At 39.5% G+C, this 17,570-nt stretch overlaps 1 protein-coding gene across 19 annotated transcripts in view; it reads right to left on the bottom strand.

Moving 5' to 3' along the window:
* LOC138745024 (cadherin-11-like) overlaps nt 1–17,570 on the bottom strand; it is a 193,918-nt gene that overhangs the window by 75,524 nt on the left and 100,824 nt on the right. For 18 of the 19 annotated variants that reach the window (XM_069902059.1, XM_069902047.1, XM_069902063.1 and 15 more), the window contains 2 exons: nt 16,956–17,332; nt 716–1,010 (listed from right to left, as the gene is read on the bottom strand). In XM_069902059.1, the coding sequence (XP_069758160.1) occupies nt 716–1,010; nt 16,956–17,183 (523 nt within the window). In that variant the 5' untranslated portion in view covers nt 17,184–17,332. Of the gene's footprint in view, nt 1–715; nt 1,011–11,348; nt 11,436–16,955; nt 17,333–17,570 lie in introns of those variants that run through there. The other variant, XM_069902067.1, reaches the window with a different exon arrangement.

Here is a 17,570-nt window from a genome sequence, read left to right as displayed (position 1 = left end):
TGCAGCAGAAGAATTTTGGTGCAAATGTACATTGTACATGATAATAAACTAATTATTATCTGTCCAAATGTCTCTTGAATGCCAAAATTGTATCCACTTCTACTGTTTCCTCTGGCAGCTCATTCCTGACAGAGATCAGCCTCTGAATTACACACGTACAAGACCCCTTGAATATTCAACATTGCATGGGGTATTTTGCATCTTATCATTAATAACTTGACTCCTAGCCTTTTCATTGCTATTTTTGGAGTGAGTGGGGCCAATGGATTTAACACTGACTTTTTCACAATCACGTGGAGTGGTTTTTGCTTCCCTCGTTGCTATTCTACTAGAGCAATGAATCTTAGCTTTGGCATCCTTTTCTCAATTACTTTCAAAACACGTAGATCAATTTTTTTTTTTCATGACCCCATAGTTATTATTAGTAGTGGACTTCTCAACTTGCCCAGCAGCCCTCATTGGGTGGGGCTTGATTCTCAGTTTAGGAATATATGTTTTTTTTTACTCTTTCCCTTTTTTCTAATTAATAACATTGGTTCATATGTACCTTATTAATACCATAGGTACCTATGTACTTTTCATATGTTTAAACAAATAAAAAGATTGAAAAAGAAGAATATTCAATATTGTTCGTGCAAGTTCATGAAGAACCCAAGTTTTCAATGAAGAACTGGGGTTCCTGCATGGGGTCCTGGAGTACCAGGCAGACACCTACCTACGTTGGACATCTCTGGAACAGTTGCATGATGAGGTCCATTCAAGAACTCGGGAGGATTGTCATTAATGTCCTGGACTTTAACAATGAACTCAGACGGAGGTTCCAGAGGTTCATTTGTTATACGATCGACAGCTTGTGCCATCAGGGTGTACTGAGCACGCTCCTCCCGATCCAACGTCTTAGTTGCATGAATATTTCCTGTCTTCTCATCAATGACGAAGATGGTACCCGCACCCTCACCTGAGAGGATGTACCTGATCTTCCCTCCTCCACTGTCCAGATCAGTGTGGAGCTGCAATGACAAAGAATTACTGAATTACTGAATTCATCTAATCAGATACTTCCCTTCCCAATGTCTCTCTGCTAACACCATATTCTTTTGTCCTTTCTATTCTCCCACTGCACCCTACCAGTCAAATATTGCCACTCAATTTATTAACCCGTCAGTATTTTTTTTGCAGGGCCTTTTTTTGTACCCTTGGCAGATCCATCTCCAAGACATCAGTCTTTTCATTGAACTCATTAATATCGATTACAAGCAGTTGGGGCCTCAGCAATGTTCTCAGCAGTTTCCTTTAGCTACACCTTGTCAAATAAACATGACTCCTGTTTTAGTTACCATTTCCTCTATCCTTGCTGATGTACTACAGGTACACAATCCTTTATCCGGAACCCTTGGGGGACAGTGCGTTCCAAATTTTGGATTTTTCCAGATTTCGGAAAGCCAGATTTAAGCCCACCCGAATTGTGCTGCCATATCCACCCCACCCCCTTCCAGTTGTGCTGCCGTCACCCACTTCGCCCACCTGACTCATGCTGCCGGTGTGTTCCCCCCCACCCCCCAGCCCCACCAGCCTGGTGCTGCTACTCTCTCACCCACCCAACTCGCGCTGTCGGTCTCTCGCCCGCCCGACTTGCACTGCCGGTCTCTCGCCCTCGCCCATCTCGCACTGCTGGTCTCTCCCCCTCACCAGCCCACCTCACGCTACTGGTCTATCTCACCCATCCGACTTGTACTGCCGGTCTCCCCCCCCCTCGCCCGTCCAATTTGCGCTGCTGTCTCTCTCCCCACTTGCCAGATTTTGGAGCTTTCCAGATTTTGGAGCTTTCCAGATTTTACATGTCCAGATAAAGGATTGTGTACCTGTACCTCCGATATCAAGTACTCCTATCATAGCCAAAGACTTATGAGGCAACTCTGGAAATTCAAATTCACAATGTGCCTGATTCTGCTTATTACATCCTTAAAGATCCAAAATATATTTCTCAAATACAGTTTATCTTTCACAACGTGATGGTACTGGTCCTGTTTAGATTTCTTGGATGTTCTGCTTCTTTTCTTCCACAGCAATAGGCTCCCAGTGAGAGATATCAGCCCTCTGCCCTCTCCCTGATCACCTCTCAGCTTCTTTCTTTTCTACCCCCAACCTGTATCCACTGAAACCTCTTGCACATTAGATTGTGCTCCTCTCCCTTCCCTTTCCTCCCTCCTATCCTCTTCAGTCATGTAATTTATAGACAGCAAATGTTACTGTTTGATGGTTCTGCGCAGAATTCAATCTGTTTTGTCTATAACAAGTGGGAACTATCATAACTTTTTAATTCTTGTTTGGAGTACTCCCAGCTGGAGTTAAGGGTTAAGGGATGAGTAGCTTTAGCTTGCTTCCCTCTTATTGGGTAGTTGTTGGGTTTGGGGGGATGGGGGTGGGGTTAGATACTGTTAGCTTTTTTTCTGAGCAACTTTGAGTGGTTGTGGAGTTTATCACTTGTTTCTCTGTTATGGTTCATGCTGTGCTCTATCACCTTCTCCACAGTGTGTTTGTATATGTGTGATTATCTTTCATTCTTAATTCTATTAATCTTAATATTAATATGGCTATAAATACATATAGTTTTATTTCTTGGAATTTGAATGGCCATAATTATCCTATTAAATGCAAAAAGATATTTACTAAGTTTAAAAGATTTCAGGCCAAAATTATCTTTGTGCATAAGATGCACATTCATAAAGAGGATGAATATCATTTTTTTTTAAATTTGGAAGGGTTTACAATTCAAATCCCTTTCTCAAGCTAAAGTTAGAAGTGTCTTGATTTTTTTTGGTTAATACAATATCTGATGTAGCAGGAAGAATTTTAATAGCTATTGGTTCACTGGAAATAAGATGGTAATGGTTAATATATATGCTCCTAATATCAACTTTCCTGCACTTTTTCAAAAGGTTTTTAATTCTCTACTTAAGTTAAATGAATATGTGCAGATTATGGGTGGAGATTTCAACTGTTACTTAAATCCTTTGACTGACAGGTCCTCTACCACTCAGATGCTTCCAAAATAGTCAGATAGTTATATTAACTCTTTCCTGTTGGATTATGGCTTAGTAGATATATGGATGTTTTTACACCTGAAGGAAAAGGAATTTTCTTTCCTTTCTTATTTATACCATAAATACTTAGAATAAACTATTTTCTATTGATACGTGACTGGTGCCTTCAAAAGGGAAATGTGAATATGATTCAATCGCTGTGTCTGATCATGCACCTTGAAAGTTTTCTGTTGAAATCTCCGGCGTCATTTCCAGAGTTCAACAATGGCAGTTCAAATCTAGTCTGCTTCAGGATGAGAAATTCATTAGCTTTATTAAAGATCAGAACTCTTTCTTTTTTCAGACAAACTCTGCTGAAGAAATGTCCAATCTGGTAATTTGGGATGCACTTAAAGCATTTTTATGAAGACAAATAATTTATTATTCTAATGGAATTAGTAAATTTATTATTCTAATGGAATTAGTAAACTGACAGTACTCACTAAAAGAATTAAAGAGATTGACAAATTATATTCTATGATGTCTAGTATGGACCTTCATAAGAAAAGAGTAGAATTTCAAAATCAGCATGATTTATTATTAACACCCTTACGAGAATCAATTACTTAAAAATAAATCTCAATTTTATGTACATGGAGATAAATCAGGTAAGCTGTTCATTAGTCAACTAAAGGCAGCACCATCTAAAAGACAAATTATAAAGATATGTAAGAAAGGTGGAAACTTTATTTTCGATCATGCTGAAATTAATAAAGTGTTTCAGAAATTCTATTCAAATCTATACAAATCTGAATTTCTGATAATTCTATTTTAATGACTAGATTCTTGCAACTTTTGAATATTCCCAAAATATAACTAGAAGATCAAAACTTGTTGGAAGCTCCAATTTCAGAGTTGGAAGTTTCCCAAGCTATTTCTTCTCTTCAATCTGGCGAGGCCCCAGGTCCGGATGGCTTTACGATGGAATTTTTAAAATCATTTGCTGATTTACTTGCCTCTCAACTATGTAAGGTATTTGAAAATTCCATTTTTTATGGAACCTTTCCAGCAACATTTTATGAAGTGTCAATTGCATTGATTCCTAAAAAGAATAAAGATCTGACTGAATGTACCTTCTACAGGAAAATATCTTTACTGAATGTAGATTTTAAGGTTCTTTCTAAATTTTAAGCTGGGAGATTGGAAAATATTATTCCCTCTGTTATATCTAAAGATCAGACTTGATTTATTAAAGTCACTTCACATTTTAACATCCGTAGATTATTGAATATTATTTATTCACCTTTGGATGTAATTCCAGAATCTCTAGTTTCTCTCAATGCTGAAAAGTTTTGGACAGAGTAGAGTGGAACTACATATTTGAAACATTAAGGAGATTTTATTTTGGTATGGCTTCATATCATGGATTAAATTGATTTATGGTACCTCCTTAACTATGATAGTTGCTAATAGTAACAAATCCTCCTTATTTAGACTGCTTAGGGGAACTAGATGGGGATGGCCCCTTAGCCCCTTGCTATTTGATCTAGCTTTAGAACCTCTGACAATAGTCCTTAGAGACACTCATGAGGTTCAAGAGATTGTCAGAAATGGAGTAACTCATAAGGTTTCATTGAATGCAGATGACTTATTAGTTTATATTTCAGATTCTGAAAGATCTATCCCAGTTATGTTATGTGCTTTCTCAATTCATCTTTTTCTCTGGAAACAAATTAAACGTTCATAAAAGTGAACTTTTTCCGATTAATACGCAGGTCCCTATCTACATTCAAATTCTATTAAAGATTGATTATCAGAGATAATTTCACATACCTTGGGGTTAAAATTACTAAAAGATTTATATAAAGTCAATTTTTATCCTCTATTCGAGTGTGTGAGATTGTCTTTTTCTAGATGTTCTCCTTTATCGTTATCTTTAATAGGTCGTATTAATGCAGTTAAAATTATAATATTACCCAAGTTTTTATATCTATTTCAAGTGATTCCAGTTTTCAGTCCAGTCTTTTTTTGATAATATTGTCTCAAAGGTTTCTTCCTTTATTTGGAAGAACAAAAACTCTAGAATTAGTAAATTTCATTTACAAAAATTGAAAAAAGATGGAGGCAAGGCTCTACCTAATTTTAGATTTTATTACTGGGCTGTTAATATTTGTTATCTAACTTATTGGATTTTTTAATTCTGACAAATTGGATCGTCCATTATGGACAAATTTAGAATTGAAATCTATGCAGCAGAATTCAGTGGCCTCTTTATTAGGAACCTCTCTTCCATTTAGTTTTTCCACAATCAATAAGGATATATTTAATCCAATACTCAAACATATATTGTGAATCTCGTTCCAATTTAGGGCTGTTTTTAATTTTAAAACTTTGTTTTATCTAATGCTAACTCTCATAATTATTTTTTTAAACAATAATTGATCAATCCTCTATATGGAAATTCAAAGGTATTCATTTTTTGCAAATTTATTTAAGGAAGGTTGTTTAATATCTTTTGAACAACTGGCAAGTAAATATGACTTACCCAATATTCATTTCTTTTAGATATTTAAATACCATATGACCAAACTTTCCATTTGTATATCCACCTGATCAAGTTGATCACATTTTTCAATTGAATCCTTCTCAGAAAGGATTAATTGGAATTATTTATGATAGATTGTTGAAATTACATCCACAACAAAATTAAAAAGGCAAGGGGAATTGGAACTTGAAAGACCCTTATGTGAAGATCTATGGGACAAGATTTTTAACTGGTTAAACTCTACATCTTCAATATGTGCCCAACCTTCATTAATCTGATTCAAAGTGGTGCACCATGTTCACATGTCCAAAGATAAAATTGCCTTGTATCTTTTCTACTATTAACCCTACTTGTGACAGATGCAAATCTGATAATGCTACATTGACACATAGGTTTTGGTCTTGTCCATCCTTAGAAATCTATTGGAAAGAAATTTTTAATATCTTTTCAACTGTATTTCAGGTGGAACTAAGATCCAATCTAATAACTGCTCTTTTTGGGGCTATTGATCCAGATATAGGGAGTTTTTCTGTACCTGCTTAATGGGTTGTGGCCTTCTCTACACCGTTGGCTAGAAAAGCCATCTTTTTCAAACAGAAAGACTTTACACCTCCAACAGTGTTTCAATGGTTCTCTCACATTATATCCTGTTTAAGTCTAGAAAAAAAATTAGATATCATGTATTTGACTCATCAGTGAAATTTGAAGATACATGGTGACCTTTTGTCTTATTTTCATTTGATGTATATGTTTTTAATGTGATTAGATGTACTCGGTCTTCCAGTTGAGATATAGTCTTACCTTCATTTTTTGATTCACGGTCTAAAGCTACAAAATATATGTAACCTCAGGATAGGATACTGCTCAGATATGGTTTTTATTTTGGTTAGTTTTCTTTTTTTTAATAAAGTAGGTTAGGTGTTTTATACTGTTTGAAATTTTATCTTGATATATAAATATATGTGATATTGTATTTTCAGTTTTGTTCCCTTTTCATTGTATTGTATTTATTAAAAAACTAACAAAAAAGATTGGAAAAGAAAGAAATTTCTCAAATCCAGCTTCTCTTTCGCAACATGATGGTACTAGTCCTGTTTTGATTTCCTGGATGTCCTACTTCTTTACTTCCACAATAATAGGTTCCCAGTGAGAGATATCAGCCCTCTGCCCTCTCCCCTGATCACCTCTCAGCTTCGTCCTCTTCTACCCTTCCACCTGTATCCACCTAAACCTCTTGCACGTTAGATTGTGCTCCTTTCCATTCCCCTTCCACCCCCCTCTCCCTCACCCACACTTTTTTTTATTCAGGCATCGATCTATTTATCCTTATTCGGGATGAAGGGCTCAGGTCCGAAACATTGTTTTCTGTGGATGCTGCATAACCTGCTGAGTTTCTCCAGCACTTTTTGTGCATTGCACTCCACCCCAGCATCTGCAGAGTTTCTAGTTTTACAAGATATCAGTTTCTGACTCCCTCCTTAATTGAACAGCTTAATTACATCTGCAGTTTTGTAATCCGCTGGGACCTTTTCAGAATCTTGAGAATTTTAAAAGATCACAACCAATGCATTCACAAATCTCCAGTTAGTGCTTTTAAGACTCTCAGTATGCAGACAATCAGAGCCAGGGGCTTGGCAATCCTTCATCCCCTTTCTATTTTGATTGTGGCTGTTTAACATTCCTACTTCTCCCACTGGATGTTCAGACACAAAATGTTCATTCCATGGTCCTAATATTTCCTATTTGCCATTGAGAAATCCCAGTCTCATTCTCTAAGAGGCAGTTCTCATTCTGTGGACCGCAGACCACTGGTGCACCATGGGTTGGTCGTAAACAGTCCTCAGCGAAAATTACAGGTACAGAAACTTTTATCCGAAACCCTTGGGACCAGATACTTTTTGGAATTTGGAATTTTTCGGATAATAGATAATAATAATGGCGGTAAGTTAATTGTGTTGATTTCAGATTCGTGCAAAACAAAGACACACTCCAACTAGAATGGACTCTGGTTGGTGGAGGGGGGTGGGGGGAATGTTGGGGGTGGAGAGCAAGGCAGCACTGGACAAAGTTGTGGCCGAGGAGATGACTCTCCCAGGGAAAGTGGCCATGGTAGTGGACCAGCAAAGAGCTGGTCTGCGGAGGACTTGCGGTCGGGGCAACCGCACAGGCTGCAGGCTGCTGGAGAATGGCTCATGGGAACCAGATGTCGGAGCCAGGATTTGAGAGAATGCTGAGGGTAAGAAGGGTTCCTGAAGGGCCTCGGGAGCTATTGCGTTGGGAGTTTTAGATCAGGAGATCGAGTTGCCAATGAATCGAACGTGAGAATGTGCAGTTGCAAAGGCGGTGGGAGCGCTGGAGGCGAATTCACGGACTCTCAGTGACTCTCTTTTGCTTCACTTTCTCTCTTACTGTAAATGGCACCAGGTGACACTAGTGGTGATTCTTTGCCTTGCGGCAGGCAGAAGTCAGCTTTGTGTAATATTACAATTTCTGTACAAAGACATGACAATAAAGGAATCTTGAATTCGCCTGAACCGCCCCCTACCTTCCACCGGTCACTGGGTTTGTTCTAAATGGTCTGCGATTAGTAAAGGAATATTCAAAGACATCTACTGGTGCATTGGTTGAGAACCATTGATTGAAGGGATCAACATTTAATTAGCTGTTCTTCAGCTTTTATTATCTCTTTGGCTTGGCTTCGCGGACGAAGATTTATGGAGGGGGTAAAAAGTCCACGTCAGCTGCATGCTCGTTTGTGGCTGACAAGTCCGATGGGGGACAGGCAGACACGATTGCAGCGGTTGCAGGGGAAAATTGGTTGGTTGGGGTTGGGTGTTGGGTTTTTCCTCCTTTGTTCACCGAATATACTCATAGAATCGTCAAATGTTTTGGACCACTTTTTCAAGCCATAAAAGGGGGGGTTGACTTTTACTTGACTTTTGCATGCCTCAAACTTTTGACCTTCGTCGTTCAAGGCTCGGGTAGGCTGGTGGCAGGAGTATTGGGAGTTTAGCTGGGCAGGCAGCAGGGCAAAGATTCACAGTCAGGAAGTCGGATGTACGGGCAGCTGGTGTGTCGGGAGTTAAGATGGATGGAAAGCTGGAGCATTGAGAGTTCAGATGGGTGGATGGCTGGAGTGTCGTGAGTTTGGATGGACGGGTAGCTGGGGTGAGAATCAACAGTCAGGAGTTCCGATGAGCAGGTGGCCAGGGCGTCAGGAGCTCTGTTGGGTGAGTAGCCATGGCAAGGGTCTGCTATCGGGGAGTCAGGAGGTCCGGCGGATGGATGGTGGGGGCGTTAGGAACTCTGATCAGTGGGCATCTGGGGCAAAAGCCTGCTGTCAGGTAGCCAGGAGCACAGATGGGCAGGCATTCAGGGCCAAATATAGGGGGGATCAACTTTTACATGGGTCATACAAAAACACCCAATTTTTTGGCCCAAAAATGGGGTGGTCGACTATTACACAGTATCTATGATTACACGAGTATATATTGCTTGCTTCCTGATCTATTTTCTTACTATTTATTTTTTGTCATCCATCATACAAGTGTTATCAAGAATTATGGGAAAGTGGTAGGACACGCAAGATCAGTTCTGACGTACCCTGACATTCTTCATTAGCAGAGGAAACTCAAGGAATCAATGGCCTAACCTGTTCTTGGGACTCTGTTACATTGCCTTCTGCAAACCTCTAAATGAAAATGTTACCTCTTTAATCTCTCCCCTCTCACATTAATCTGAATCATTTATCTTGGGAAAAAATGTGAGCATCCTGTTTATCCATGCTGTTCATAAAGCTCAATATGATTACCCCTCAGCTTCCTTCAATCTGCAGAATAAGGAACCATCCTCTCCAATCTCCCATTGTAACTCATCTACTCAAGTCTCAGAAACATCCTGGTGAATCTCCTTTCAATGTATCGATGTGCTTCCAACAGCCGGGCTACCAGATCTTCACACTGTACTCATAAGTGTGGTCTCACCAACACCTGGTATGCTAAATCACAAATTCTCAACTTTTGTACTCATTACCCTGGCCTTTGAAGGTTAACATAGGTCAGCACAACATCATGGAACCTACAATGTTGCACAGATCTATGTAAACCTACTCCACTACAATTTAACCCTTCCCTACTGCACCCATAACCCTCCATTTTTCTTACATCCATTTACCTCTCCAAGATTTTTTTGAATGCCCCTATTGTACCATCCTTCCACACCAATGCATTCCAAGCACCCACAAATCTGTGTTGAAAACCTACTTCTGACATCTCCCGTGAACTTTCTTCCACTCACCTTCAATGGATGTCCTCTGATATTTGCTATTTTTGCCCAGGGAAAAAAGGTGCTGTCTGTCCACCCAATCTAATCTGATCTATAATCTCTATTAAAGAAACCTCTCATCCTCCATTGCTCTAAAGAGAAAACCCCTTGCTTGCTCAAACTTCATAAGACATATTCTGTTCAATGTTATATGTTTTTAGAAGGTAAGCATACCAAATGGCTTCTTCTCCACTCTAACACCCTAAGTTGCCACTGTCAGGGAACTATGCACCTGTACTCCAAGGTCCTTCTCTTCTCCAAATCTCTCCAGGACCCTACCATTCACTGTCTAAATCCCACCCTGATTCAATTGACCAAAGTGCAGCACCTCACAACTGTCAGAGTTAAAATTCTATTTGCCACTCCTTGGCCCACCATCTCAACTGATCTTAGTTTTTCTTCCTCTCTGCCCTTTACACCACCAATGTTGGTGTCATCTGTAAACTTACTACTCATTGTTAACTACATTGTCACCCAAATCATTAATATGGTTAACAAAAAGCAGTGGACCCCTGTGGCACCCAACTGGTCACAGGCCTCCAATCAAAAAAGCCGACCTGCACTCCTACCTATGCCTCCTTCCACCAATCCAAAGGGCCAGCACACTTTGGATATCATGTGATCTAACCTTCCAGACTAACCTGCCATGAAGGATCTTGTCAAAGCCTATCAACACAATACTCTCTGTTCATCAATCCTCTTTGAAGAGTAAGTTTGGATGTCACTCAGAGATATCTTTCTGAAAAATCTGTACAGTCTCCTTAACAAGGAATGTACATCCTTCCCAAATTGAGAGGCCCAGAATATTCTCATAGCAATCTGACAAAAGCTGACAATAACCCACTTCATATTTGTTCTCAATCTCCCTGATATAAAAGGAGGAAACTAGCAATGGAAAGAAAGTTCAGGACAAAAGGCAACACGGTACATGGTGGATTAATCCTGCCAGGCACTGCTGTGTGGGTTGTGAGTCGACGTAACCTTTCTTTTGGCAAGAGACACTGCCTCAGCAAAACATCTGGCGGTTCAAACCCTCAGTGGGTCTTGATGATTGCTCTGGGCTTCAGAAGCTGCAAGAGAACCTTTGTTTTTTGCCAACATGAAACATTTAAGTGTGACATACTGTTGCCAGATACAGTATGAAGCAACAAAGATATGTCAAAGTGAGAAAAGAAAGGAGGAAATTATTCAATGCCCCTTTAGATTTGTATAGCCAAGACAAAGTAATTGTTTGTTGTAATTTAAGGTAGTGCACAGAATACACGTCTAAATTAGGAGGATTACAGCTCCCTAATTTTAAGAGTTATTATCGACTGGCACAGATGAGATTCCTTACTTCTTTATTTGAAAATATAAAACCAGCATGGATTAACATAGAGCTCAATAAAATTGGAGAAAAGAAATCAGAAGAATTATATACAAGTGGGAATCAAAATTAGTTGATGATAAAAACATACCACTAATGAAGGATTTACTCCAATGTATGGAATAAAATGAATCAAGACATTGGTGGAGGGTCTTTATCACCTAAAATTCCATTTTGGTCTTTTAAGACTGCCTATTGTTGATATCATCAATGGAGTAAAAACTGGGTGGCCATGATGTCACAGGCAAAGTTAACACCACAGGAGATTTCCCTGTCCTGAGGTGCAGACAAGCTTGCTCAAGGTGTTGGTGGGTTTGTAGTAAATGTTAGTAAGTAGCTTGTCAGCACAGAGGGATCGGGAGGCTCAAAATCCATAGGTCCCTAAAGGTGCCACACAAGTAGAGTGGTAAAGACAGCATATGGCATGCTTGGTCAGGGCCTTGACAATAAGAGTAAGGAAGTTATGTTGCAGCTAGATAAAACTTTGGTTAGGTCGCACTTAGTTCAGTTCTTGTTGGCTCATTGCAGGAAGGATGTGGAGGCTTTGGAAAAGGTACAGGAGAGGCTTACGAAGGTGTTGCCTGGTTTAGAGGGTATGAGTTAAGGGGAGAGATTGGATAAACTTGGGTTGTCCTGATAGAATCAGTTCTTTGAGTGGAGACCTGATAGAATCAGTTCTTTGAGTGGTGTCACACCAACAATCTTGCGCTCAAAGTTAGCAAAACCAAAGAGATAATTCAGGAGGAAGTCAGGGGAAACAACCCAGTTCTCATTGAGGGATCAGTGGTGGACAGAGTCAAGAACTTCAAATACTTATATGTCAGCATCTCCAAGGATCTGTCTTGGAGCCTCTATGTTGATACAATTATGAAGAAGGCTCGCCAGCAGCTGTACTTCATGAGGTGCTTGAGGAGATTCGCTATGTCAGCAAAGACTCTCAAAAACTTCTAAAGGTGTACCATGCAGAGCATTCTGGCTGGTCGCATCACTGCCTGGCATGAAGGCAACAACTCTCAGGATAAAAATAAACTCCAGAGGGTTGTTAACTCAGCCTGTGACATCACTGGCACCAGACTTCACTCCATCGAAGACATTTACATGAGGCGGTGTCTTAAAAAAGCAGCCTCTATCCCCAAGGATCCCCACCACCCAGGCCACGCGCTCTTCACTCTGCTACCTTTGGGTAGGAGGTACAGGAGTCTAAAGATGAGCACTTAACGGCATAAGGACGGCTTCTTCCCTGCTGCCATCAGATTCCTCGATAATCGATGAACTAAAGACACTGTCTTACTTTCGTGCATTTTTTAAATATTAATGTTGTAAGATGGTTATAATATGAATGTTTGCTCTGTGACGCTGCCGCAAAACCCCGAATTTCATGACTTGTTCATGACAATAAATTCTAATTCTGATTCTGACATGATGAGAGGCTTAGATTGTGTGGACACACAGAATCTTTTTCCCAGGGTAAAAATGTCAAATACCACAAGTGATGTGTTGAGGATGAGAGTGTAAGAGTTTAAGAGAAATGTGCAGGACAAGTGTTTTGGTTTTTTTTTTAAACACAGTGAGTGGTGGGTTGCCTGCAATGAGCTGTCAGGAGTAGTAATGGGAGCAGATACAACAGTATGTTTACGAGGCTTTTAGATAGACACACGAATACTTTTAGTATCAGAATTTATTGTCACGGGGGGTGTGGCAAGATGGCGTAAGGATCAGACGTGCCTTCCAGTCCTCTCCTGACTCTATCTTATTGTTTTGTCTAGAAATGCCCGTTAAAATTCTTTAAAAGTTTAGATAATTTCAGTGCTGTTAATTTAACTTATGATGGTACAGTTGGTGGAAAAGAGCAAAAAAAAACAACAGATCATCAAAAAACTACATTTTCCAAAAGTTCAAGTTTTGGAGCCTACCTACAGGAAAGACACCGAGACTCAGCGTGAAATGGATCCCAGGAGAGAGGTACAGTGTTCGGATGTAGAGCTCTATGTTACATCGGTAGAGCCCCCTAAAGAGGGCGCCAAACAGCCTTTAGAACAAAGAGTTACTCAAAGGCATTTGTCAACTGTAGAGTGGCGCTGCAAACTGCATCTCTTGAGATACAAGAACCTATACAACTTGATGTACTGGGAGAATTTAATACATTATGGACTGGGGAAAACCCCGGCCAGCATCCTCCAGTCATTGCTGGAGAGGCTGTGGCTGGGGTTTCCACATGCAGTCATACTACAAGGAAGGCAACCAGAATGAAGGAAGGAATAGAAGATCCTTTGGAGAAGAAGCAGGAATCTGTTGAGCCAAAATCTCTTCCAATTGAAAAGATTTTTGTGAATCTTGAATCTAAATTATCTTATACAATGCAGGGACTATCCAAGATTATGACTGAACTTGGTACTAGGATTAATACTTTGGTGAAAATACATTCTCAACAGATGGCTGAGTTTGGAGCTTTTAAGCTTGAAGTGAGAGATAAATTTAATTCGTGTGAAGAAGATATAGACGAAATACAGGACCAAGTTTTGATGTGACCAAAATGGTCAAAGACTTACAAACTCAAAATAAAAATTTGGTGAAAAAGATTGATTATTTGGAAAACCAATCCAGACGGAACAATATAAAGATTATTGGTTTTCCGGAAGGTAAGGAGGGACCAGACCCAAGAAAATTTTTTACTGAATGGATTCCACAGGTGTTGGGTCAAGAACATTTCCCGGAAGGTATAATACTGGAACGTGCTCACAGAGCCTTGCGTAGAAGACCTATTTCAGGTCAAAGTCCAAGACCTGTTTTGGTTCGTTGCTTGAATTATTACGACAGAGAAATAATTTTACGAGTGGCTATTAGAAATGCACAACAGAGAATATAACCCTTGATGATTCAAAATAATCGAGTTTTCTTCTATGCGGATTTGAGTCAAGATGTTCCAACGACGGGAATTCAATCCTGCTAAAGAGTTGTTGTGGAAGAAAGGTTACAAGGCAACCTTTAGATATCCAGCTGTTTTGAAGGTTTTTCAAGATGGTTGCCAACCAAAGTTCTTTGATTCTCCAAAGGAAGCTATAGCATTTGCTCAAGAGCTGCCAATTACTCAGTTTCAACAGAGACATAGTCCGCCGCGATCTCTAAGGAGACAAGAGATGGAAGAAAAGAGCCGTGCTCCAAGAAGGAATGGTTGTAATGGTGACTCGGCAGTTGGAGCTGATTAAAAGAAGAGTTGTCCTTTTTTGTTCCTAATGTTTTTTTTTAAAAAAAGGGATATTAAATAATGATGATGTTAGTTTAAGATGAAGTGAGAGTTGGGGGAGAGAACTGGATAGGCATTATTTCCTGAAAGTTATCTGCTACGTGTGAGTTATCTCACACACATTTTTTTTTGGGAGTTACCGCATTGCGCGGTTTAGACGGGAGGGGGTATTTTTAACCTCCTACCCGTTTTTTTTCCTTTTTTTTGTATTATTAGATTAAAGAGTGAAGGGGTTTTTTTTTTGTTTAAATATTTTAAAAAAGCATAAGAAAGTATTTGATTGTTTAAAAAACTAAAAATTGATGTGGTTTTTTTGTAAAGTTTATTCAGTAGATAAGGAATATCTGAAATTTAAATGTGAATGGGATGGATAAGTTTTTTTTATATTTTTTCTTTAACTTTAAGGTGAAAGGAGTGGTAATTCTGGTGTATATTATTTTGCTATTTTAGTTATAGAACGAAGGGAATAATGGTGAAAGTTATAAATTGAATTGTACAATTCTTAATGAGGCTTGAATTTTGTTTGTGGTTTATGCTCCATTTGTTGAAGATATAGATTTCGTTGTAGATGTGTTTTTATTATTTGGATATCTGAATTTTAACGTAATGATTGGGGATATTTAAATGTGGTATTGGAGCTTTTATTGGATAACTATTCAAGAGTAAAAGGGAAAAATGGTGGAAGAGTACTAAAATTGAATTGTATAATGCTTAATGAGGTTTGAATTTTATTTTAAGATGGTGGTTTATGTGACTAATATGATGATAGATGTGAAGTTAGTTGATATTTGGTGAAGGTTTATCTCTATAGAGAAAGGTTTTTTTCATCTTTTTTTATTTAAGAATTGATTATTGTTTAAGAATTTTTGATAGATAATGTTACTAACTTTACTAATTTTTTATATTAAGTTTGAGTTAAATATATGTTTCATTTTAACTCTGTTTGTTAAATATATGCATTTAAGTTTGATTTAAATATGTTTTTTAAGTCTGATATCTTAGTATTAATTACTTTTCTTTTTGTTAGTATTTTAATCGGTTATGTTTTTGTTTTTTTTTGTAAGTGGGTTTTTTTCTCACATATTATTAACTTTATTAATTCTTCACTCTTTATTTTTGGGGGGGAAGGGGGGTTGGACTAATTTGAGTTGGGTTATTAATGTGTAATAATTATTGGGGAGGGTATAGTTTATTTAGATTACTGATATTGTATTGTAATTTTATTATTTTATTCTTAATTTTTTTTAATGTAATCCTATATGTTATTCATGTTATAAAATCTTAAATAAAGTTTAAAAAAAAGAATTTATTGTCACGAATGTGTTACAAAATTGCCTCATTCTGCGGCAGCATTACAGGTGAAAATATGGCAATAAGTTTTGTTTTAAAAAAATAAATAAATTAGTGCAAAAGAAGAATAAGTGTGGTAGTGTCAGATATCTGATGGCAGAGGGGAAGAAGTTGTTTTTCTACCATTGGGTGTCGTCTTCAGGCTCCTGGCACTGTCCTCCTAATGGGAGCAGTGAGACGAGGGCATGGCCTGGATGGTGAGGGTCCTTGAGGATAGAAGCAGGCAGAGGAGATACAGTTTAATACAGCATCATGTTTCTGGTTCTATGGTCTATGAAATGATGATGAAACTTGGGCTGACTCATTCACCATGAAAGCCCTCTGGTGAAGTCACAGAGAAATTTTGATTCACTGGGGGACTCTCACTGCAGCCATAACAATGAAATAACCTTCACATTTTCTGCCTTGAGCAACATGTTTCCCATCCTTACCCTTACCAACACTCCCATTGATTCTCCCCTTCCTTCTCATTCTCCCTGTGTTTTAACATGAATTGCCTTCTCTAACTTTGTCAACAAATCAAAAGAAACTGAGAGGATAGCTTCTCTCTCTCTCTCCATGGATGCTGCCTTTCCATTGCTCACACTTTCCTACTTTTTCCTTTCAAGGGGTTCCCAATGTGGTGGGGGTGGGTGGGGAGATGTCTCCCAGTGTGTGTGTGTGTGTGTGAGATTCACATTCTGGGACTGCTCCAGTGCTTGGTGTCCCCTGCCTGTGTGGTACATGTGTTCAGCAGTCTAGGGGCTGTTGCAGTGACAAGGATCCTGGGTATGGGGAGTCTCCTAATGTAAGGAATCCCCGATTTTGGGGACCTCTGAGTGTGTGGAGGACCCAGTGTGTGAGGTCACCCAGTGTGGAGGTGACTGATATGGGGGGAGGTGACCCAGTAAGGGATAATCTTGCAGTGAAGGAAATCCCAGTGTGGGAGGATTCCCAGTGTTAGGGATTCCCAGTATGGGTGGTGACCTAATATGAGGGATCCTCTGCCTGACTATTTCTCCTGTGTCCATATTCTGCGATTGCTTCTCAACGTGGTTTGCATTGTCCAGGCTTTCCCTGACATTGCTGGAGGTTTTAAAGCAGAGGGGGGAGATGCAGACTTACCCTGCCAACCAGCACTGGATCTGGTCCCGTATATTCCTCGATCACAAAGAACTGATTCCACACCCAGCCTCTCTTGGAGCGGTGCAGCACCTGGCCTTTGAATCCCATCCCACGACGAGATCGGGTGGACACCTGGGAGCCGGTGGAATTTCTTGCAAAGGCAAAATGGCTCCAATGGGAAATGCTCAAACACGCCAGGAAAAGAGGGAAGTAAAAGTTTCTCCCCATCTTGCTGCAGGATGGGGCTTCCAATCACAGTGAAACAGCCCTGACTTTGGGCAAAGCAGACGAGTTACTGTTCCCTCATCGAAAGACCACGCTGATTGCTCTGTGCCTCATCGCCATTCCACGGGGGCTGGCTGGTGTAATGTTACTCCCTGCAAGATCACAGAAAGAGAAATCAGACTGTCAGATCGTTCCTGAAGGAGCAACAGTTCATCTTCCCTCCACCATCCACTCGGATACAAGTGGCACACCTCCGTGCTGCCTATGTAGAGTATGCACATTTTCCATAGGATCTTATGGGTTTCCTCTGGGCACTCCAGTTTCCTCCCAAAGACACTTAAGGTTGGAATGTTAATTGGCTGCTACAAATTGGCTCCACACCACCTCTAG

This window comes from Narcine bancroftii, chromosome 10, assembly GCF_036971445.1.
Source record: "Narcine bancroftii isolate sNarBan1 chromosome 10, sNarBan1.hap1, whole genome shotgun sequence".
NCBI classification, from domain to species: Eukaryota; Metazoa; Chordata; class Chondrichthyes; order Torpediniformes; family Narcinidae; genus Narcine; species Narcine bancroftii.
The sequence above is the reverse complement of the archived record's forward strand: the minus strand, read 5'-3'. Positions and strand labels throughout refer to the sequence as shown.